Source organism: Carettochelys insculpta, chromosome 1, assembly GCF_033958435.1.
Source record: "Carettochelys insculpta isolate YL-2023 chromosome 1, ASM3395843v1, whole genome shotgun sequence".
Lineage (NCBI taxonomy): Eukaryota > Metazoa > Chordata > Testudines > Carettochelyidae > Carettochelys > Carettochelys insculpta.
This window is the reverse complement of record NC_134137.1, coordinates 44,689,568-44,713,866: the sequence shown is the minus strand read 5'-3', so window position 1 is coordinate 44,713,866 and position 24,299 is coordinate 44,689,568. Positions and strand designations below refer to the sequence as shown.

Here is a 24,299-nt window from a genome sequence, read left to right as displayed (position 1 = left end):
TGGTGTGGCATATTTCTACATTTCTTTGTATCTGGGTTAAATTGGCTTGGCAATATCATTTAAAAGTTTTCTTTTAAAAAGATGGGGATAATGCATGTAATAGGGAAAGCAGTTACGTTTTGTGTCCTTATGTTTTTTTTTTCCATGCACAAAACTCCCACCGAAATATGTACTGCGGGCCTTAATTGGTAATGGGCACTATTCTGCAACAGCTGTTAAATATTAAGAATACATCAGGTTTATTTTCAGAAACAAAACTTAGATTTTCAGACTGCAGAAGAATTAAAAGGGCTGTAAGTAATTCAGTTACTGAATTTTCTTATAGAAGGGAAAAAATTAACAAATAGCGCAGATCCAGTTGTTACAGCAGAAATGTTTGTTCATGTTTATGAAACATTTTATGTTGTGTTTAACAAATCTATATGCAAGTTGTCTTCTAGTTTTGCAGGTAGCTCCTGTGTTACTGAAAATATTTTTGAGTATTAATATGGGAAGGTACTGTCTGAAATTCTTAACTTTCTTTTCTTTTCTCATTCTTTCTGTAGTAAGAGTGGTGTAAAGCAAGTGGAGTCACCACTCAGGTACCACAAGAGCTGTGCCCATAGAGGGACCCTACTTTTATTAATAAAAATGTAATTCCAGAATAACATTATGAACAGTCTGAGCCTTCTCTTTAGAACTGGGTTCTCCTGAAGATCCTGCCCTCAGGATCACTCTGTTGTAGACTCTGGTCTTCTCTGCCAAAGGTGTATTCCCACGTTCCATGTTTACAAGATAGAACAATTAAACCACATTTACAATGAGTTAGCAGTTAGCCTGCAGTTCCTCACAGGTTTCCCAGACCCCTGCTAATAGAGTACATCATTGGTTACCAAAGTTTACTGGTTCACATACCTCATTAAAAACAAAAAAGATTTTTCAAGAACCACATGTAGTTTTATTCCTTTTGTGCACATTTATTTTCGGTCTTCATAGATTAACTTACATATTCACAGACTCCTAATACAATACATTATTTTAATTTCACTGGTGTAGATGTCTGTGGGGGAAAAGAAAACTAGAAGAGGAATTGGGTGAGAGAAAGGACAGCAGTTCAGGATATTTTGATAAAAAATTTTGGTCAAAAAATGCCTGTTTGTTTGAAACTGTAATTTTGCAGGAACCCACCTGCTTTGTTGAAACTTGTTTGGAAGAAGGTTTAGTTTCAAAATAGAATTTCTGGTGATAACCAGACTCTCACCCAGCCCTGAATGGCTTGATGGTCAGGACACTTTCCTGGGACGTGAGAGACAATTGGTTCAGTTCCCTGCTCTGCTTAGTTTAAATTAGTGCTTTTAGCACCTGGGTACTGGCTATTCTGAGATGGGGTTTGAGTGTCTTCTGTTTGTTTCTGTGGAAAAACTTCAGAAGCTTTAATTTTTGTCCTCATGCAGAAGAGGAGAATTTTTGAAGCCACAGGTTATACTGAGGGTCGTTACTTTGGGTGGAGTGTGGGAAAGGCTCGGGGAGTGGGTATGTGGGGAAGGAGCGAAAGGAGGGCATAGAAGGGAGGAGCAGAAACGTGAGGTGGATGCTTCACCCAAGAATCAGGCAGCTTCAGTCACCCATGATTCAGGTGCCCACCCTGTTCCCTTTGAACCATAGATTTCTGCCAGTTCCTCTGCTGCTCATGGCTTCTCTGAGGATTTTTCCATAGATTTCCTCTTGCATTGGACTCATAGTGCCTTCCTCATGGTGATGGGTTTTCATTGCCCTTGTTCTTTGTATTATGCCAGTGTTCGCACAGGCTTCTCCAGCTCACTTGCATGTAGATTATGCCTTTCCCAACACAACCTTCCTTGGAGTGACTTATTTTGTCCTCTTGGTCCTGCGTCCTCACAGCCATCCTCTACTGTGGCAGAAGTGAGCATATTTACTGACCCTCTGAGCATCACATAATAATTTTTCTAAGTTGGAGAGCCACAACAGAAACACAGGCTGCCCTATAGGGTGGGCTTACTGGGGTGCTGAAGTCATTTCCCAATCCCCCCACTTTCATCTTGGCTTCCTGCAGGGCAGAATCACTGGGTCCTACCACTCTTGTGCAGGGCAGAAACCCCTAACTTCCCTTTCCCAGGCTTGTAGGTGGAGAATGGGAAAGGGTAGATTGAAGGGGGGAGCTCCTCTCTGGGAGCAGATTTTAACTGCAAAAGACCAGCATGCTGCTCACAAGCTATGGTATGGTCATGCCCGCTTTTTGGATTTGGGTGTTGAGTCAGGCGAGCTTCCCCAGCCTACCAGCTTCCCTTCTGATGCTGGTTTCCCTGTCAGGGAATGCTTCTCCTGTTTCAGTGACCCACTGCTCTTTGAGTTTACCATCTTCTTAGTCTTCTGAAAAGGCTGGATTTTATGATGTTAAGGAAGTAGTTATCTAACACCTGAGTCCCAAGCCTCAGTTAATCTTCTGCTCTCCTGAATATTTTTTTTTCTTTAAAAGGGCCATATAATGTGGCTGATCTTGGGCCTCGCTTTCCCTCAATGGGGACAGCCCACCATCTTCCAGTGTAACACTTTGAACAAGCTTGTGTACACAGTTTGAGAATATCTGGAATAGGGGTAAGAAGGCTTTCAAGAATAGATAAAGGAGATTTTTTTTTTCCTGCTCCATTAGTATTTTATGTAGGTTGGGAACTGACTTCTATGTATAGCTCAGAAACATATCGTGTTACTAATATTGTGTTTCAATAATATAGCAATGAGTAGCATTGGCTCAGCTCTGCTCATTGTAAGGAAATTCTGAATTTTAATTATAACTTGCAAATCACACAGAGTGAAGTAGGAATGTTCAGATTCTTTAAAATATAGTGTTGAGCTGAAAGGTTTTTTATTTTCCTTTGACGTGCAAAAATAGTCTTACCCAAGTTATTTGGATGTATTGAGTATACAATTCTAATGTTGGTAATCTTTTAATTTTAATGTAGCTGTGACATTTTCAGTGTTTGTACAAAATTCTGTTGAACAGAATGTACATTAAATTCCTGTTTTTCTATAAGAACATACAATCAGTAGGTGATTTTGTAAAACAGAATGTAGAAGACTTGTCAGTCCATACATACTAAGCTTTTGTCTACATCATGCAGTTGGCAGGATCACTGTGAAATTAGCAGAAATCACTAATTGAATCCATGCCACTGTTTCTTCAGAATCATAATTTTGTTGAGTCTTGCAGAGAATGCAGAAGATACTTTTTATTCATTTTTCTAGACTTTTATATCTAGTTTTCTTAGTTCTTTCCTTCGGCATGGTAGGCAGATCAAGAAACTTGAGGAAAAATTCTTGCAAATGCATTCATTGTGTATGAAAATGGAATTCAAAGTAAATTGCTAAACATCTTGTTGAGAGCCCTAGACCAGATACCCTTGTATGTGTACCTGTGGGGGTAAACAGAGCTGTTAGAGAGGGTACATTAACTCAGTGTTTCTCAACCTTTTTTATGAATTAACAAAAGACTTATTTCATCTAATTTTTTTTATTTATCCTTTTTGCACAATCATAAGTACAATGGCAAGTTTATTGACAATAATCAGTTTCTTCCAGCCAGCCAGTTACAATTAAGTTGTTTAAACAAATGTGATGCAATGGTAGAAAAGAATTGTGCATGTCTGAAAATTGTAGGTAGTGGCAGTACTTACAATTTTTTTAAAAGGGTCCTTTATAAAAAGTGGTTGAGAAACACTGGATTAGATAACATTGCTGATTGCATCTTGATTGTGATGATCAAAATGGATAAAGATAGGTTCTGTTCAGCAGTCTCCGAACTTGAGTGCCACTAAATTTTTTCACGAAGACCAATCCAGAATGAGGCGCCCTTCATGGATGAGACCTACAGAGCTGCATTTTGGTCCTCATCTCAGCCTTTGACAGAAATTAGAATTCTACTCTCACTTTATTGAAACTACTGCAGTAGAACCCCAAGATACACACACTCAAGTTGTGCAATCATGGGTTAACACAACTCTGAGTGGTGGGGAGTTGGCATCTGGCTCCAGGCTGTCTGCTACTCAAAGGAGCTGGGAAAATGACCAGTGCAGCAGTGAGTGGCTGGCAGCTGGGAGCCAGGTCCCACTCCCCGCTTGCAGGAGTGAGAAAACTGATCAGCGCTGCTGTGCTAGTCAGTTTCCTCCTGTCAGTGGCAGCCTGACTCTTGCTGCCCCTGACGGGAGTAGGGTGGCAGCCTGACTCTGGCTGCTCCAACAGGAGCAGGAAAACCGCTACTTTCAGGGACAATGAGTCAGGCTGCCACTCCTGACAGGATTTCCCCATTCCTGTCAGTTGGCAGCTGCTCCTGTCAGTGGCAGCAGCCAAGAGTCAGGCTGCTGCCCTGACAGGAACTACAAACTGACTTTCACAGTCCCTGACAGGAGCTGTCGGGGCGGCAAGAGTGAGGCTGCTGTCCTACTCCTGTTGGGGCTTCGAGAGTCAGGTTGCTGCCCCTGACAGGAGTGGAAGTATGACTTTTGGCTGCTGCCACTGACAGGAGCTGTGAAATGGACCAGCGCAGCAGGGCTGGTCAGTTTCTCCTCTCCTGTGGGCAGCCTGGAACCAGGCTCTTGACTGCCTGCCACTCACAGGAGATTGACCAGTGCTGCTGTGCTAGTCAATTTCCTGGCTCTCCCCAGGTTATGCGAAATTTGACTTCTGTAGGGTTGTACAAGTACGCAACCTCTGCATGAGTCGGGGGTCTACTGTACTTATTTCCTAATAGTAACAGAGAGGAAGCCATGCTAGTCTATACACTATCAAAACAAAAAGCAGTCAAGTAGCACTTCAAAGACTAGCAAAATAGTTTATTAGGTGAGCTTTCGTGGGACAGACCCACTTCTTTGCCCTGGCTTCTGTGTCGTCTTATGTTATATCTTTAAATAGGTTAATTGTAAAATTTCGGGGACAGCGATCGTGGTTTTTTTTCTATATGATTGTATAAAGCTTGATCTATATCCTATATACCCCTAAAAGTCTGTTTGACTGCAAGAATAGCAAGTACATTTCTATCTGTTTTGACTGTTGAATTCCCATCTGCAAATAGTTAATGTAAAAGTTTTATGTGCAAATTTAGAGACGGGTGGTTGTCTATATTTTGAGTTCTTTCAGGTTAGAATAAAGACAATATAGTGTAGCAAAATTGCTCAGACTAAAAATTTTGTTTAAAGAAAACAATGTGTGGGTTAATTATTTAAGCCTGATATTACAGCAATACAGAAAATAGTGCGCAACCCCCCCTCTTTTTTGCCCTTCCCCCCAAATTGAACATAAAGATTTCTTCAGTACAAAAAGGTGCACAGGACACACACTTTATGCATTTAAATGGTGATTTATTTTAGCATTTATGTTGCTGCACCTTCTTGCATCGGAGAAGTGACAGGCACCCATTTCTTTGAATAAGTCAGACTCCTCCTTGTAGTTTTCTTACTGCAGCTAGTAAAAGAAGGCCAATGACCATTATTCCTTAGGATAAAAGATTTAACGCCCCCCCCCCCCCAACAAACAAAAAATCTTACTCCCTGAGAGTCTGGCGGAACTCACTCAAGACTTCCCCCCAAATGTCACAAATACATGGTATACAATATTTTTAGACATCCAGCAGCAGTTTGTAATAGGGAATCCCTAACTCAGTTTCCCTCAGGCTCATGCCTACCATTTGTAAAAGCAGGCCTGCGAGCATCAGCAGTCAAGGCAGAGATCTTTTCTTTCCCTTCTTTATAGCTGTGTACCTTGGGTCTGACTGAATTAACAAGATTTAGGCACCTTTTTGATATTGGAAAGTAGAATTATCTTCCACCCTTGGAGATTGCTCTACTAAGCACTGCTGCAGAAGTTCTTGCTTTTTATTTCTGCTAATGCCAGACTTACTGGAGACAATGGATAGCTGTTTCACTCTTCTGGCAAAATCCCTGCTTCTCCCCCCATCATCTCCATTCCCTTACTACCAATTTAAGCAGGAATGGGCAAACAAGAATAGTGGGTGGGCCATATGAGTGGCACTCCTCAGTGGGCTTCAGGCCTGCATCTGTGACCCATGGACCCCCATCTGCTCCCTCCTTCACACGCATCTCACACACTGGGACGCTGTTGCCTTTTCTACTACTTCCACTCCCTGCAAGCACTTTCGAAGCTCCATGAGTTGCCTGATTCATGCTCGGTCCCTGCAACTCCCTCTCCTTCCCAGAGCTTGAGCAGCTGATTTGCTACATTCAAACTGTGTGAAGGACAGGGAGAAGTGAGGATGGAGTGTGCATCAGCAAATCTGTCGTGATTTAAAAGTGCTGGGAGGGAGAGAGAAGGATAGGAAATACAGCGCCTCTTTGCACATGAGGGAGTGGGGTAGACAGGGCTGTGTGCAATCGGTTGCTTATCACTCGTTTAAAAGGACAGCCACAGAAACATATTACACCGGGTACAAATGGACTATTGATCCCTACTAGCTTTTGGATGCTATTTCAGTATGTATAATTAAAATAGCATGTGACCTCTCATTTGCAAAGCTATATGGGGTGTTTGGATAAAAAGTGCTGTCTTACAGCTTGAGAAAGTTTGTATAGACTGGTCTGAATCAGTGAGGATGTATTTATAAATTGTGAAGAGTATTTCACTTCATTTGGATTAGTCCTAATAATCAACTTAGATTTTTAGTATTCACCTCTGTTGCTTCCCATATAGTCAGCTTAGACTGACATTTTTATCATTAAACATTTTCTCTGTTTCATTCATATTATCTGCTTTATTTGCTTAGACTTTTGTTGCACTCTTCTCCCTTTTTGAATAGTTAATAACAATCTTGTGATATCCATGACAACAGTTGTTGGGAATTAAGGGAGCGATCGAATGGTGCCTGGCTTTGTGCCAGTAAAATTTACAATGTTGGTGCTTCTTTCTGTGGTACATCGTATGGTTTAGATAAAGGTGCTATGTGTATGGACTGACCTGAATCCTATCAGAGGAATACAATTTTCAAGTAAAATATTTTCATTTCCCCAAGCATGTATACATCCTTTCAGTTTGCAACTTTATTTTTCTTGTAGGTCCCTACCAAATTCATGGTCCTTTTTGGTCAACTTCAGGGTCATAGGGTTTTAAAAATAGCAGAAATCATGAATTTTACTGTTTAAATCTGAAATTTTACAGTGTTATTGTAGGGGTCCTGACCCAAAAAAGAGTTGTTGCGGGGGAGGGCACATAGGATTACTTTTGGGGGAGGTTCAATATGGAACCATTACTTCTGCGTGGCCAGGGCAGCTGGAGAGCCACTCTCAGTAGTAGTATAGAGGGATGGCATAGTATGATATTGCTGTTCTTCTGTACAGAGCTGGGACCCCTGTCAACAGGCACAGCTCTCCACCCAACCAGCTCCGAAGGCAGCAGTGAAGAAAGAAAGGTGGCATAGTATGGTATTGCTATTCCTAATTCTGAACTGCGGCTGGCAGGATACTGCCTTTAGAGGTGGGCCATTGAACTCTGAAGGCAGCAAAGAAGTAAGGGTGGCAAAATCGCAATCCTCCTAAGTAACCTTGTGACCCCCTGCAACTCCTTTTTGGGCAGGATCCCCAATTTGAGAAATGCCCTGTGAAATCTGCATAAAATAGGATAAAAGCGCACAAAAAACCCCACATTTTTTAGGGGCAGGCCATATTTCACTGTCTGTGATGTGTTTTTCATGGCCATGAATTTGGTAGGGCCCTATTTAAATGCAAGTGCCAGTTCTGAATACAGTAAAACCCATGTTACCTGGTGCTTGGATAACCAGCATGTTCTGTTAACCTGCACAGGGCAACTGCCCCAGGGCCTGCTGCCGAGAAGATGCACCACTCCTACCCCCGACCTAGGGCTAGCTGCCACAGTGGGGGTAGCTTGCTCCACAGGCCAGGGCTGGCTGAGTAGAGCTGTCTGCTATGGAGCCACTCCTGGCCGGGGCCAGCTGTGCTTCCAGAATTGGCGGCAGCAGGGTGACTCCCACAGCTGCCTGGAGCAGTACAGCCGCACTCACCAGGATCAATCAGTTCAACTAACCAGTAGATTTGATTTTCTGGTAATCCCTGGTCCCCAGGGATGCCGGATAATCAAGCTGCTACTATATAAAGACTTCTGCTGAAAGTATCCTTTATAAAAACCTCAATGTGATTTTGGGAATTGCAATCTCCAAATCTGTTTGCAAGTTTGGTTTTTGGCTGTATTTTGATGTATAATAAATTGGTTGTGATACTGGGTGCTTGGTGTTACTCATGTTGAATGTATGATAAAGTATTCTTAGAAATTTATAACTACAAATGTGTACTGTGAAACAGTGTGTGTTCGATTGTAATAGAAACAGTTAATCTGAAGGAAAAAAAGTAAGATTTCTGCTGAAAAGAAACATTTTGTTTTGTAGGCTTTGAACCTTCTTTTACTGCTGTTCATCTCTTCAAAATTTTGTAACGCTATAGCAGTGAAGTCTGTACTGGGCATTCTATTGAAAAATAGTACTAGAATTTAATTTTATTTTGTTGCAGTTTAACTATGATAGGTGATGGCTTTTTGGTGTTTTTACTTGAAACAATTGGGAATATAGTTTATACTTTTTATTTGCATCTCATCTCTCGGATTTGATCTTGAAGATAATTCTTTTCAGGCATCTTGTGCCTGCTATATGTAGATCTGAATTTATCTAGCTCTTTTGCATATACATTGTGGTAATTGTTAATGCATGTGATGCATTTAAATGTCATTGTTTTAAAATTTTGTGACTTTAAAGTTAAGATTTTTTTGCTGTATTTCTACATGTACAGGTGGTACAGTTAGCCCAGCTTTCTCTCTCACTGGGTAAGACAGCTCTTCATCTCTGCAGGCTCCATGAGTGGGGATTTGTGGAGTATGGAATTAATGGAAAAGTTTGTAACTGTGAAGGTAACAGATGCTCAATCTTGACACACATTCTCCAGTTTTCCTTGAGATTTCCTGTTTTCATGTTCAATTACAATTATAATTAGTTAGTTAAATCAAAAGTAAAGTAAATGACTGGAGGATAAGTAACCACATAAAATCCTTTAACATCCAGTTCTGGACACTTGAACATGAGGACACATCATGAGCTTGGACAAGGTGGCTATTGCTTTTTTACATAGCTTTTTACAGGTAAGTATTATTTCATATCTCAGAAATAGATAAGTTTTGTCACTAGGGCATCATAAGTGATGAATGTTTATGAAACTCTGGTTACAGATTGGCTTGAAGTTTATCCTATGTTTAAATAGCAACAAATAGGGTAATATGGGCTGCTGTTGAATTAGGGTTTTTTTCCTCCCGAAGTTCATATTTTTTGAGAATTATTGAAATGATAAGCGGGAATCATGAAGTTAGAATTTTTTTCTTACTTAATTCTTTTGTTGTGCTTCACAGCTCCTGGGAACTAGGAATAAAGTGCAGGAACGCTGTTTGATTCTCACTTGTTTTTAAAATTTTTTTAATATGTTTTGCACACAGCTTTCTTCTAAAGAATTGTGTATGTGCCCTCTTTGTTTCTTTGATATATAAAGAAGGCCTGAAAAACTTTTTTCATTGTAAATATTTTTGTTTTTCATCCTAAACATGAACAATGTAAAATGTAAACTTTTTTGTTCTGATGGATGTCTCCAGTAAGTCAGCAGGAGCTCTAGAAGATGTTTCATGTGACCTCTTTATATATTTTTTGAATATTTGAGGGTGCTGAATAAAGAAAAACATCTGTTTATTCAAAAGGTTAGCTATTAAAGTTAGATTGATAACAGAGTTTGGTACAAGTTGTACTGTCTTAACACCCCCAGGAAACCAGGGTTTCCAGATAATCAAAAATGCTGGATATTGGAGCGGGGCCACTGGCTCTGCTGCCACTGGCCAGTCAGCAAGCCGTACAGCCATTGGGCAAGAAGCCCTTTGCTTTGCTGCTGCTGGCACTAGCTGGACAGTTGTCCCATAGCCGCATGCCACACTTGGGCAGCTGGCAGTCCCAGTTCTTTGCCTATGCAGCCCTTCACTGGAGCATGTGCCGATTAATTGAGCTTATCGGTTGTTCAAATTCCAGATAATCTGGCTTTTACCGTGCTGACAGTCTGATTCCAGTCAATGTAGTTTTTTATTTAGGTAGGTGCTGAATTTCCAATTAAAAACATTTTTAAATAAACCCTTTCAGTCCTGCTTTACACACAAGAGGTTCTGTCTAGACTAGACTAGATGGAGTGTCCAGATTCCCAAAGGTGCTCTAACGGTGAGTTAGCAGAACACAGCACTTTTGACAGCCGTACCCCACTTGCTACGAGCAAGAATGCCTCTGTCGACAGATATGTCAACAAAAAGCCAGTCTCACCGTTCCGGGGTCCCTTCTGTTGGCAAAAAGGGCTTCCAGACACCGGGCAACCGTGTCTGCTGTGCTTCCAGTTGGCCACTTTGTCGATAGAATGGTCAGGCAGTCCAGCCGCTTTCATCAACAGAGCATATCATTCTTTTGATCTGCTTTGGCGGTCTGGCTGCAGTTTGTTGGGAGAAGTTTTGTCAGAAGATATCTTCCTACAAAAACTTCTGACAACAAATACCTCTAGTGTAGGTGTAGCCATAATGAAAGAAGAAAGGGCACAAGTCCAGTTTTTTTCCATTGTGAATTTATCATGACAGTTCCCAGAATCCAAGGAGGTCAAGGCAGTACAAGGTATTCCATTCTGTGGAAGAAGCCAACTTTAAATGATGTTTTGAATAGTAGGGAAAAGATAAAAGGTAGAGAATGGAAATGCCTGAGCGATACTAATTTCTGGCTTGTGTTTTTGAGGGAGTGCCCGTACTCATGGGAGCTCCATACTAACAACTGCACCTTCCCCTTTAGTGAACCACTACTCTAAAAATGCATGTGTTATTAGGATGGTCTGTTTATTCCTAGGTCAGTTGTTAACTGAAAAGCTCATTAACTTTGCCAAATGGTACTTAAGGAAATAACGCTGTTTATCAAAACCTTTTGATTTGAAAATGGAGTGTAAATAGCCAGTATTCCTGTATGAATAACTCATTGTCTTCTCTGTAAGTATGTATTTATACACAGGCAGTTGTACTGTGTATGTGTACACATATCTTAAGATGGTAAACTTTTTTAAAAAGTACACATTTTAAAAAGTTTCCCTCATTTTTACATATGTAATTTGGAAGGAGAGAACAGACTTGTTAGCACAAAAAGGTGGTTGCAGTTTTCTTCTGAGGAGCATTATGTTCTTCCTTATTCCTTGAAATTTTGAACAGTAGACTAAAAGTGAAAAGTTCTCTATTTTAAATTTGTTATTGCTGTTACATGCCTCAGAAAGCATGCTAGATGCTTTCCAAAGAGAGAAGGAAAATTGAGTACATGTACCAAAAGGCTTAGCTCAGAAAATTAGGATATATTGTACAGTTTTAGTATGTGAGGGTTCTAATACATACCTTTTGCTTCAAAAATAATATTTTTCTCAGTTATTTTTCAGAAGTCGTACATATCCTTTGGTATTTCCCTATATATGGGGAAAACGTAAGTTTTGTTTTTTTTAAAAAAGCAATATAATCATTGCTTGTTCCACTCAGTGATCATCAGATCTATAAGGTCCTCCACAATGGACATTAAAACATCTTAAGGGTTCAGGGATTTTCTTAACAGATTACATTCTAGTGACAGTCTGAAAGAGGGGGACAGTGAGGCTAGAGCAGAGAGTTGGAAATTGGATGAACTGGGATTCTTCTGAGCAGATTGTGAGCAGTTAATGTAGGGTAAGCCTGGGCAATAACATGGTAGGGTTCACAAAGGCTAGCCCCTGTTGGGCCACTGTCACTATATTTACCTGTTCATCTGCAATACAGGTGATTTCAGTTCCTGTTGCCCGTGGAGATATACATATCTCATAGAGCTGGGTGGGACCTCAAGAGGTCGTTACGTCCAGTCCCCTGCCCTCTTGGTAGGGCCAAGCACCATCTGAGTTTGTTTTTTTTTTAAATGTGTTTGCCCCACACCTCATAAATGGCCTTCTCAAGGATTGAGCTCACAACCCTGGGTTTACAAGGTTATTGCTGAAACCACTGAGCTGGCTTGGATTGCTGTTCCCAGCCACTGTCTGTGTCTACACTACAAAATAACTTCAAAGTTGCTTACTTCGAAGTAGGCTTTCCCCTACTCCAAAGTTAAACGTCCACACACACATACTCTCTACTTCAAAGAAAGGAGACAAGAATGATGAAGGCATGGGGTCGCATGGCAGTCCAGGGCAGGGCTCATGCTGCCCTGCTTGTGGCACATTCTCAGCTTCCTGCCTCGGGTTGCCAGGGAGCTGCTTCCTTTAAGGCAGCTGGCAGGGACCATAGAGCCCTGCCTGGGCTGTCCCGACTGTCTCCATCCTCCCGGGGGGCCCCTCCTTGGAGGACTCCTTACTTTGAAGTAAGGAGTGCAGAGCGTGTACACATATTTACTTTGAAGTTACAGGTCGTAGTAAGCCGGGAATGGATTAGTGACTTTGCGGTTGGCCTCTCTTACTTCAATGTTAACTTCGAAGTAAGGAAAAGCGTGTGTAGACGCTCTGCAGGCTACTTTGAAGTAGCCCCTTACTTCAAAGTTAACTTAGAAGTTAATTTCTATTGTAGACACAGCCACTGAGAGCCGTGGACTGGGACACTGCTTCCCACAGCTTTTATTACCTTGCAATGATGATTTGTGGCCAACAGGAGCTGCAGTTGTCCATACCTGTGGAGGCGCAGGCAAATAAATAAGCAGCAGTGGCCCATCGGGGGCTAACCCTAAGGAACCTGATCTAGCCCACGGGCTGGTATTTGCTACCCCTGTTATTGGGCTTACTCAGTCCATAGAAAACAACTTGAGCGAAGATGGCAGAATCTGTTTTTTCAATGTGTGTCTGCCTAATCTTCTCCATCCGGAAATGGTGTAATATTCACCTTTGGTATAGCACTTTGATATCCTATGAAGGAAAAGAAAGTGACCATTATTATGATGTAAAAAGACCAGGTATAATTTTTTTTCAGAAAACTTGTACATAGTAAGGCTAATTGTGTGTATTCTTTTCTCAAATGCAGGAAAATATAAATGTCATTGAAATTTGGGAAAAGCACTTTTCTGTTGGTCTCAATATATTCAGAATATTTAAATGCTTTTTATAAGATGAAGAAGAAAGTTAGTTTTATTTTAATATGTTCCCCCATCTAGAGGAATTTAACAAGCTATAGTTTTTGAAAGTAGACTTAGTTTTTCATCTGAAAGCAGGTACGTCTTACCAAATAGATAATATGTTGAATTGAATTACCTTATATATTCCTCTTCAGTCTTCAATGTTCTGCCTGTGGGTAAGATGGTAAGATAAATTTCTAATGGGCTTATCAATAAGTAATATGCTTTTAATGAAACGCTGTCTTTGGGTTGATCGTGTGCGTGGTGTATTTTTTGTATTTAACAATTATAACACTTTGACTGTGTATTTTGTACAACACTATAACCTACTCGACTTTCGTGGTGTTAGAATCAAATATCAATCTGTATTTTCAATTACATTGTAACTTTATAGAAAACGTTCTGTTAGCAAATGTTAAAATAAAATATAGCCCTTCTGCTCAAGGAAATATCCTTGTGGGATTATAACTTCTGTTTATTAAAACTAGCTGAAGACTGAACAGTAAATGCCCCAGGAAGCATTAAACATGTTTTGTGGACCTTCAGGTAATTAAGGTTCTGTCTCCATTTTTGCAGGGTCTACATGGGGGAATGAAGGAAGTTTCCACAGTAGTGGGTGATATTCCTTCAGTACCTCCCAAAATCTGTTATATTTTAGAATCTGTTTGATCAAGAACTCCTCCAAAACGTGAGAACCAGGAACACCAAATTCATTACAGCTTCCTTTTATCATAACTTAAAGCAATATAAGGGCTTGGTTGTGGCAGGAAGATGGGATATGTTTAGAATGGGATTGCTTCTCACAAAACCAAACAGAAAAAAGACAGAATTATCAAATCAAGTACAGTCATTAAAAGTGATATGACTGAACCAAGATGAGCCAGAAAAATTGGATTAATCTGGAATAGGATTGCTTCTCAAGAAAATTTACAGAAAAGATTGAAGTTTGGAATAGTACTCTTTTTTGGCACAGTTAAATGAATGCTTAAAGTTTGAAAACTATGAGAAAATGTTATTGGAAACATTTAGCTCTTTAAAACATAGCAAATTATAAGAATTTGTAGGAATGAACCAAAAAATACTTGATGGAATTCCCATTTAAGAAAGGTGCTAAAATAATTAAACAGAATAATTTCAACAATGTTTTTGAGAAATCTTAAATAAAGATTAATAAAAACACTTTTTGAAAAATACAATCATTTTAGTAAATCATGTATTTTCCTTTTATTTTAAAGAAAATATAGAGAGAAAGATTTGAGTTAAGGACCCATGTAACACCAGCTAAATCTGCTAGTAACAAATACAGGACAAGGGAATTTAACATGGAGGTTTCCTTGAAGGTGATAATTTATGGAGAATAATAAGTTCTGCAGTAAAAGTGGAGACCTAAATAATTTATTCTAGTTTTTCTTGTATTCGTGCCCACCTGATTTTTAAAGAAGTTGTTGCATTTCAGTTCTCTCTCACCCCCAGCATACACATTTGTGTATAAAACACTTTGGAAAGATTGCTGATGTATCTTTTTTCCCTAGAAGAGGTCTGTCTTTCTCTCCGACCCTCCCCCCGCCCCCCAAGAAAGTTATCTTTGCTATTATTATTAACATCCATAATATTTTTCAGAAAATGAAGATTTCATAGGAGGGTGCCTGTGTGTATTTCACATAAAATATATATGGTTTGTTATAGCTTTTATTGATTTGATTCTTATAGTATCAGTGTTTGCAGTAGTTTTTGTTGAATTTAATACTTACAGCCTGGGTTGGCAGAATTATGATTATTGTAATTTCAACAGATACCAGTGTTTTGTAAAAATTTTTCATTTAAATTTTCATAATTGTGGGACGTTCGGCTGGGGGGAAGACCGGCAATAATTGTTAATGAGAGCAGACACAAATTGTGTATTTTGACATGTGATATCAAAATATAAATATCCTTAAGTCATACTCCAGTAAGTTGTTAAATTTTTTTCTTTCCTTATCTGTGAATTTTAATGATCATTGGTGAAGATATTTTTCATCTGTTTGTGTGAATGGTAAGATCATTGGGTGCCAACACATATTGATAAAATCCAATCCTTTCAAGCAATGTTCCGTCTAATTTTTTTCCATCCATGCATATAATAAATTTTGTTATGTGCACTGAGGTATGTTTGGATGTGCACCACCAATGGAAACACAGGCTGCTAGCTGTTGGTGGTCTGATAATCAGCTGGGCAGTATTTGAATCTGTCCAGGGTGGCTGTCCAACTGTTAGCTTAAAGGGAAGACCGCTTTCAAGTCTACTTCATGTGTTTGGTCTTAAAACCTGACCTAATGTAAAATATGGTGTAATACAACAGTTAATGTGTGCTGTTCTGTTTCCAACTGTCTGAGTTGGAAGGGTAGGGCATAGCTCCTTTTTAGGAGTGGTAGTACCAAAACAGAACTTAAGTGATGCCAAATGTGGTCTTTGCAAAGGAGTTAATGCTTGTCACTCTACACTGAAGTTTTCATTTTCTTGCTAAACAGTATGTGCTATTGTACAAAGTACTGTATTTAGGCTTATAATGGAATATTGACAGATTTTTCTCAAGTCTTTCTTTTAAACTTTGTGGGATATATAAAAATGCTCATCAGTCATAATCAAGATAACCTGTTGTGGAATGAATCCTGTGCCTATTTAAACAATCAGATATCCTTACAGTGAAAAATATACGATGTTACATGAGTTTTGTTTCACCTGCACAATTAAAATGGACTGTATTTTGATAACTCTATTTGTATTTTTTGTGTGTGTGGTGTTTTTTTTTCTTTTTAAAAGCTTGGTATTTAATGAATAACATTCAAAGTGACTTCATAGGAAGTGTTCTGGGACCAGAATTGCAGTGTTTCTTTTTGTTTTCCTACTTTTCATTATGCTGCTCTTGTAATCACTGATCTCAGCTGTAAAGGTGAGTGTTGGATCTTACATGAAGCAAGATTTGCATTCCTTGCCACAGGGTGCTGATGGGAGTTTGCCTTTGATATAAACCCAATGTAAATATTACATTGCTGTATTCTGCCATTATTCAGTTAAATATTCTATTTCAAATAGATCTCTATTTAAAACTTTATTACAGTTAATACTGTAGCATATGTGGACTTGGATTTTTTGTGTACTTAAGCTACTGAAATTGGAAGGCAAATTTCCTTGGCTGTTTCTACACGGGCCACTTCCTTTGGAAGTGGCATGCCAATACACGGAGTGAAAGATGCTAATGAGGCACAGATGCAAATTCTCTGTACCTCATTGGCATAATGTCACGTGACTTGGAGTCCGGAAGACTGTTCTTCCAGTCTCCAAAATGCCACGTAGAAGCGTGGCCCCGGGGGGAGGGGCTTCTGGAAGGAAGTCCTCCTTCCAGAGGCCCCTTCTTTCCAAAAAATTTTGGGAAGAAGGGGTTTGCGGAAGCCCCTCTCCCTGGGCCACTCTTCTACACGGTGTTTTGGAGTCCGGAAGAATGGTCGTCCGGACTCCAAATCATGTGACGTTATGCTAAGGAGGCATGGGGAATTTGCATCCATGCCTCATTAGCATCTTTCGCTCCGTGTGTTAGTGTGGCCTGTGTAGAAACGGACCTAGAGGAAGAAAGCAGTGATTACCTTGTTTTTGCTTTATATCTCTTTTTGCATTCCAATGCTTTTTTAATACAGAAGAAGAAAAGACATCTAATGATGATGGAAATGCTTCCATTCCTCAACAAACTTCCCCAGACCTCTTAATTTCATGAATTTTTATAGCAGTGGACTTCATTATATTCTATTAATATTTTTATTTTTAAAAATGTGTATATTTTTAAAGATCATTTGTGTTAGCTCAGGTCCCTTTCTCTTTTGTGTGTGTGTGTGTGTGTGTGTGTGTGTGTGTGTGTAAAATAATGGAGAAAAATGGCAAGCTGCAAGTAGGGTACACATTTGGTACATGCAAATGCAAAAAGAATAAAGGTACAGAAATTTTGAATGCAAAGAATGCAATATAACTTCTATAGTGTTGAAATATGAGAATAAAAATTCTTCAAGAAAAACTTGCTCTTTTGGATTCATGTTGTTGTTATGGTGGCTTGGGACTGTTATAATTGCCAACACATAAAGAAGTTATCAAGCAACAATTTTTTCAAGGAAGAGGGGCCACTGGGAGTTTGTAGTTGCATTGTATCTTGTTTTAAATAATTTTCTTAGCTGCACAAGAAAGGCGGGAAAGAATAAACTAACATTTGCTGCTACATTCTTCCGGGCCCTTTGTTTATTGGAAGAATTGTGCTTAGCAAATTGTATTCCTTGCTTCTCTCCCTATTTTTCATTCTGTGAACTACACATAGTTCCTGACATGATCCCCATGATTCAGCCTTCTCTTTCCATGGGCTTCTTAGTTGTGGTGTTCCATGGTTCCCTGGTTCCATAGGAGTGCACACTTTCCCATGCCAGTCTCTGGGTTGCTAAACACAGCTGGGCTTGTCTACACTTGCCCCCAGCTTCAAAGGGGGCATGTTAATCAGGGTGATGGGAGATTACTAATGAAGTGCTGCAGTGAATACACAGCACTTCATTAGGCTAATTCTCCCCTGCAGCAGCTTCGTCGTGTCTCGAAGTGCTGGCATGCACGTAGCTGTGGGCTCTTTGAAGTGCCCTTACTCCCCAAAATTTTGAAGATACCGCACTGCAGCACTTCATTAGTTATCTCCCATAGCCCTGATTAACATGCCCCTTTGGAGTTTGGGCCAAGTGTAGACCCAGCCAGCTGAGTGGTGGCTACAGGGTCTGGAGCTGATTTTCTGCTGAGTGAAAGGACAGGCATCCAGGGTGAGAAAAGGGCCCAGTGGTCTGGAAAGGATTGTCTTAGTCCTGCTTGTGTACTACCCTAAAATATTCCTGGACACTATTTATGTGGGGTGGGATTGACTCCCGTGGCCATACCCAGACTGCTGCTGTGTAATTCAGTAGATGGTCTTATTTTTGAATAAATATTTTTAGGGCTAGTATTGCTGTTAGGAATTAAATCAGTCAAGCCAAAGATTAACAGTACTTAGTGATTTTTGTCTTCTGAAGTTAAATGCCTCCTTTTGGTTGGGGGTGTGTGTGTGTGTGCGTGTGTCTTTCTTTTGAGAACCTCAGAGAACAAAAGGAGAATGCCTTGGTTCTGAAGAATATAAAAATTAAAATTTAACCACAAAGTTTAGATTTATAACCAGACACAACTGGAAAAGAAGGAAGAATAGATTAATTGGAATGGTAGCTAACAAATGGATATAAGATAATTTTCAGGCATATTTTGATGCTCTTTGATTTGCAGCCTGAAACATCACCTCTCATTTAAAAGTTAGCAACAAAGCTGAAATGAAATTTTGACTAAAACCTAGTAGTAGTAGCTGAATACTCTTAGGCTACGTCTACACTAGAAGCATCTGTCGACAGTCATGTCTCTCGATAGAAACTCTGTCGACAGAGTGCATCTACACACAAAAGTCGATCGACAGGGCAATCTGCTGTGTCGACAGAGACCAGCCAGACTGCCCTGCTTTCTGTTGGTAGGACGGATGACCAGAAGTTCTGCAAACGGCTGCGTGGTGAACTGGAAGCCCTCCCTGTTGACAGAAGTGTCTACACTGCACTTCTGTTGACAGAGCTCTGTTGACAGAAGCATTATTCCTTGAATTTTCAAGGGATAACACTGTCAAGACAAATGCAGAGTTCTGTCGAGACTGTTGACAGAATGCTTTGTGTGTGTAGACACTCCCTAGTTATGTCAACAGAAGGCCCCTTCTGTCAGCAAAATTCTCTAGCGGAGACACAGTCTTACTCACCAGGGTTTTGGGGACAAAAGGAATTACTTGAAATACCATCGTAAACCATGTCTTTACCCCTCTGAAGTGAAATCTCTTAGTATTAACTGCCTTACTGAAGATGTGCAGTATTAAGTAGCAAGCCAAAGTAGTGCTGGTGTGTTTGGGGAACAAAAGATTCTTTTTCTTAAAAAAAGCATAAATTAAAATCTATAAATACTTGCTGTCTCCACTCCCATACCAAACAAGCCTCTGTCATGAAAAAGCCCAAAACAAAACAAACACCAAAAACTGATTTCTTTTGGATATCATATTTTTGAATGCAGCTCCGTATTCTGTGTTCAGCTGCATACTTTTAACTATAGTGGGTCTGTGTAGCAACTTTTATCAGACTTGCTATGTGCACTGGAGTAACAGGTGCTGTGAATTCTGGTCTGGTGTGCTATGGGAATTGGGAATGCCTCAGATTGTATGCAGGATTTAACTTGGATAGTGCTGACTTAAGTTTTACCTTTAGGGACAAAAGGAGATGGGTTGGCATGATCTGTGTGGTGATCTTTATAGTTTAGTAGTAAGGAAAATTAATAGAGCAGTGTGGAACTGCTTCTTTGGGTAAGTGGTTGACAAAATTGTAACAGGGTAGAGAAGCTAATTTCCCTTCCCCCCCTCACTCCATCTTTTGTTTTTTAAAGATAAGCAGCAGTTATTGCAGAGCATCAGTGTGGTGAGCTGTGAGGTTCTAAACCTGGTGATAGGGTTATCCAGGACAAAGGCTGGAAGATGGATGCTATGAACAGCAGAGAAAGATAATAGCTCCTGCCCTTATGACAAAAGCTTATTGACTGGTCCTCCAGTGAGCTTGTAGTGATGAACATCCTAACTTTTCCTCACCTCATTAAATCATGATTCATCAAAAACTGCCAAATTCTCTTTCTCAGACCATTTTACAGGACCTGTCCAACTAAACCCTGCACTTTTCAAGTTAATCAGAACTACAGATGTCTTGACCTCAGCTAGAACATCCCCTTACATATAACAAGTTCTCACATCTGGATATAGTGGCCCTGTACTGTTAAGTGGTGGTTGCTGCACTGAAGCATCTGAGTCAGGAACTTTTAAAAGCTTCCACATTATTGGGTAGCTAGATCATGATTAGGTTGTATGAAGGCAGCTCTGTATTATGAAATTGAAATTATTTTGAAGCTAATATATGTTGACTTAATTACCATTTAAACTTAAGTCCACATTGTATATGTGGGAGACCGAACAGCTCTCTGATATTAGAATAATGGAGCCTTTAACCTTTGTCAAGATTACTTTTAAAAAAAATTGGTGCTTAGTTAGTCTTCCAAATCGTTATTAATAAAGAGATCTGGTTTTCAGAATATAAAGTGCATCCATGAATGATGACCTACTGTATTTTCATCAAGTACATTTTTCCTACTGTTGTATGCACAACTCTAATTCTCAGGAGTCATGCATATGCAGAATATATGTTTATGTACAATGTGCTTTCCTCATGGGGTGGGGGATTGGTTGTCAGATGGATTTTGTTTTCTTCTCTAAATTTGTTGATGGGTCTCATATTAAAATATTTGTGTGCTTGTCTTTCAATACTTTTTGTATTCCCAAGGTGTATGTGGCAATGTGCAAGTCATTTTGAGTACTAGTGATCTGTGATAGACACCACTCCTGTATTTTCAGACAGGTTTTCTTTTTTGTTGGTGCTATTTTTAGTTTTGTATATTGTGAATCTCAGGCTGTAAAGAATACTTCACAGCCTGATTTACAAAGAAGAGTTTACTTAATTTTTTAATGATACAGCCAACTATTTTCAGAGCGTACCATAAAACAATGGTCCAAAAATAGAATGATTTTAGCATTATTAGACTTTTGCTTCCATTTAATGAAACTTCTCTATAAGATTTCTATTAGGCTTAAGGGAAACTTTTAATAAAACTTATGCCCTTCTGTCTTGGTTTTTTACCCAATAATTCCAATTCATATAAATTGGTGAATATATTTAATTGTATTTATTGTATGTTTTCTAAATATGACTAAAGAAATTAAAACTTAATAATTGTGCTTTTTTTGTAGTTGACGGGAATGTTAAAATAATGATAGGTTGACCATGAAAATTATGTTTACTTTCAGAGAGAACAGGAAATGAGAATGGGTGATATGGGTCCTCGTGGAGCAATAAACATGGGAGGTAGGGATCTGAAGCAAATAGGCTTCTGTAATGCAAAACTATAATTCTTTGGGACTGTACATGTTACTCATTCGTATTATCTGAGCTGGAAGTAGTAAACATTTTGATGATCAGTAATATAAAATCTCATTCATTTTGTTTCTGAATAATTGATTCTTGCAGTGCCTATTTACTATACTTGAATTTTATTACTTTAATATGTGGGGGGTAGAAAAAAAATTTTTTTACAAAGTAGGAAAATAGGAAAAGACAATGCAGATGCGATCCTGGAAAATGTTGTTTGAGAAATCATGAAAAAGTTTCTGTTGCTTATAATATGTCTTGAAGGGGGAAAAGCATTCTGTGCCTGAGTGTATCTGAATTTATTTAAACAGATTTAGAATAAAACAAACCGGGAGTCATGTAGCCCTTTAAAGACTAACAAAATAATTGATTAGCTGATGAGCTTTCGTGGGACAGACCCACTTCTTCAGATTTAAATTAATTCCATTCTTTCTTAGTTTTATTAGATCAATTCTTGGTGTTATGTTTCTTAACAAGAAGTTGAATACTTTTTGGGGTCTAATTTTTCATAATTTTATCCCAAGTAATAGCTGCAAATTGCCTGGCAATTTCACTGTGACACAATCACTGTTACAAACCTCATTTTATTAACTGAATGTTCAGGCTAAAAATATAAAATGAATAACAAGAAATTCAAGAAAGACAACTCAGGAAAAAAATGAGCTAGCAGTGCTGACACATCTAAAAGACCAATAGTCTGGATCTAATATTCAAATCCTTTAATATATAATTAAAAGGGATTCTGATTGTTTGTTAAACAGAATATTCTTCAATTTCTTATAGAAGTAATATTAAATAAAATCAGTTAATGTCTTAATGTTGTGCAGAATGTTTTATTGGCAACTCCAGGGTATGCATTATTGGGTGTCTGTCTGCTGCTAATTTGTAAACATTGCCATAAATAATTTTGAACATCAGAGCCCTTATTTTTTCTTTGTTGTTGTAACTTATAATTATATTGCTTTACTTTGGAGCCATTTTGGTAAACTTATATGCCATGGCTTTAAAATATTTTAAATAGTGCTTGGATTTTTAAAATAATGTTAGAAAAACAGCTGATCATTACTGTAAACAAGAGAATCTATAGTGAATGAATTGCACACATAGTAGAGTTGGTTCCCTCTCAAGTTTTTTTGGTTTGACTTGTTTTAGGTGCTTGTTATAGCTCAGGATAAAAATCAGTCTAAATTAAAAAGAAAATCCAATCTGAATAATTTTATTTATTTTCATTAGAACAATAGCTTGATGTTTAAAACTTGGTATTTAACTTTTATAAAGAGAGCGACTGTTACATGAGGAGATTTTTCTTACACTTTGAAGTCTGGTTGACATGGATAAACAGAACTTTCCAGGGTGTAGCTCATACACTCTCAAGTGTGGGCCAATGTAAAAAAATGCTGTCTGTTTTTTTAATAGTGCTATAATAATGATGCTTTGAGCTGAAATCACAGTCCTAATTGTATGTCTACCTATTGAGTTAGGTGTGATACCAGCACTGAGCACTGTCATCTTAATAGGCAGTTTGTTGCTGCTGCCAAAGGTCTACATGTGTGCCTGCTATGACTTTAGCAGTAGTATTAACCCCTCTGCCTTTTCTTTTGTATCAGAGTGGCAGGAGTTAGTTGAGGACTCAAGGATGAATACTCAGAGCAGACTTTTCTTACGGATGGACATGTCTGCCTCTCTCCATCTCATGTACAAATCTTGTTAATGTATGAGCGAGAAGCTCCTTAAACCCTTCTTATTCCTCATCCTCTAATGCAGCTTTTTTCTGTAATCTGTCAGGGAGACAGCTGCCAAAGTTCATGTGGAGGAAGAATCCTTCAGAATGGGGATGAGTTCAAGGTTTTTTGTTTTTTTTTTTAAGTTAAAGGCTACTACCTCCTCCTCTTCCAAATCTTCTCACAGAAAGTCCCGTAACACTTACTCTGCTACCACAGATCTTTTATAAAACCTTTCTTCTGTGGAACTAATATCCAGGGCAGGATTAGTCTGATTTTTAGCTCTCATCTAGTGTCAGAATTATGCACATAACATATTTGGGAGCAGTGATTCACTAGTTGATCACTATGATAATGAGCACTCAGTGGTAATAGTGTCACATACAAATCTGTAGTTGTAACAATATAATGATCCTGAATGACCTATTTAGAGTTATGCATTTATGGTACAAGCATTATTATCTGGCATTTTCTGGATACCAGATAGTAAAATGTGCTGGTTATTTGAGCTTGGGCCAGCACCTGGCCCTGCTTCACCCTGATCCAGGCAAGCAGGCACCCAGCCCTGATTCACCCCTGTCCAGGGAAACGGGCATCTGGCTCTGGTCTGCAGTCCTCTCCAGGCAAGCTGGTTCCCCAGACCCTTGGCATACTGGTTAACCCAACGTGCTGGTTATCCAGATTCCGGATAACTGGACTTTTACTGTATTCTAATTTCTTTCTAACATGAAAGGTAGTAATCTAAGGAAGTATAAGAAGGACTTCACTAGGTATTTGTCAATCCAACATGTTTGCTTCTTGGATTGTATTCACATACTGTAGTGATGGACATGTTGTGTAAAACCCTGGATAGATTCACCTTTAACATATTATTTTTGTTTTATTTATTGAAAAAGAAAATGGGTACATATACTTGGCTAAACAGGATGGATTGTCCATCTGAACAAAAACTGTTCTATTCCCCTTCTCTCTGGAATATTCTTTACATCATTGGTGTCCAAAAGGGATGACAGGGATCACCAGCCCCTTCTGACAGGGTGCTGCCCTCCTCAGCCAAGCACCCCTGCCCCCCAGTATAGCATCTGCCCGCCAGCCAGACTACTTACCAAAGCCACCCCTGTGCGATGCATCCCAACACATGGCTGCAACTGATGCCTCTTGAGGTACCCTGGAGTGCAGCTGCTCCGGGGCTGGAGGAACCACTTGTGCCACCACACATTTGTCCGACCATGTGGTGGGGCATGTGCACGGAGCGGCAGGAGGGGCACCCCTATGTGCAGCTCTCCTGAGCCACGTTTACTGCAATCCGTTGCCCCATTTGCCACATGTGGCTAACAG

General features: G+C 39.3%; 1 protein-coding gene across 7 annotated transcripts in view; it reads left to right on the top strand.

The window, feature by feature from the left end:
* Positions 1-24,299, top strand: part of PSPC1 (paraspeckle component 1) — a 93,550-nt gene that overhangs the window by 25,780 nt on the left and 43,471 nt on the right. The window contains exon 7 of one of the 7 annotated variants that reach the window (XM_074985109.1): positions 21,120-21,177. The exons of 4 other annotated variants lie outside the window; for them this stretch is intronic. In XM_074985109.1, the coding sequence (XP_074841210.1) occupies positions 21,120-21,177 (58 nt within the window). Of the gene's footprint in view, positions 1-545; positions 747-21,119; positions 21,178-24,299 lie in introns of those variants that run through there. 2 more of the 7 variants (XM_074985119.1, XM_074985160.1) reach the window with 2 other exon arrangements.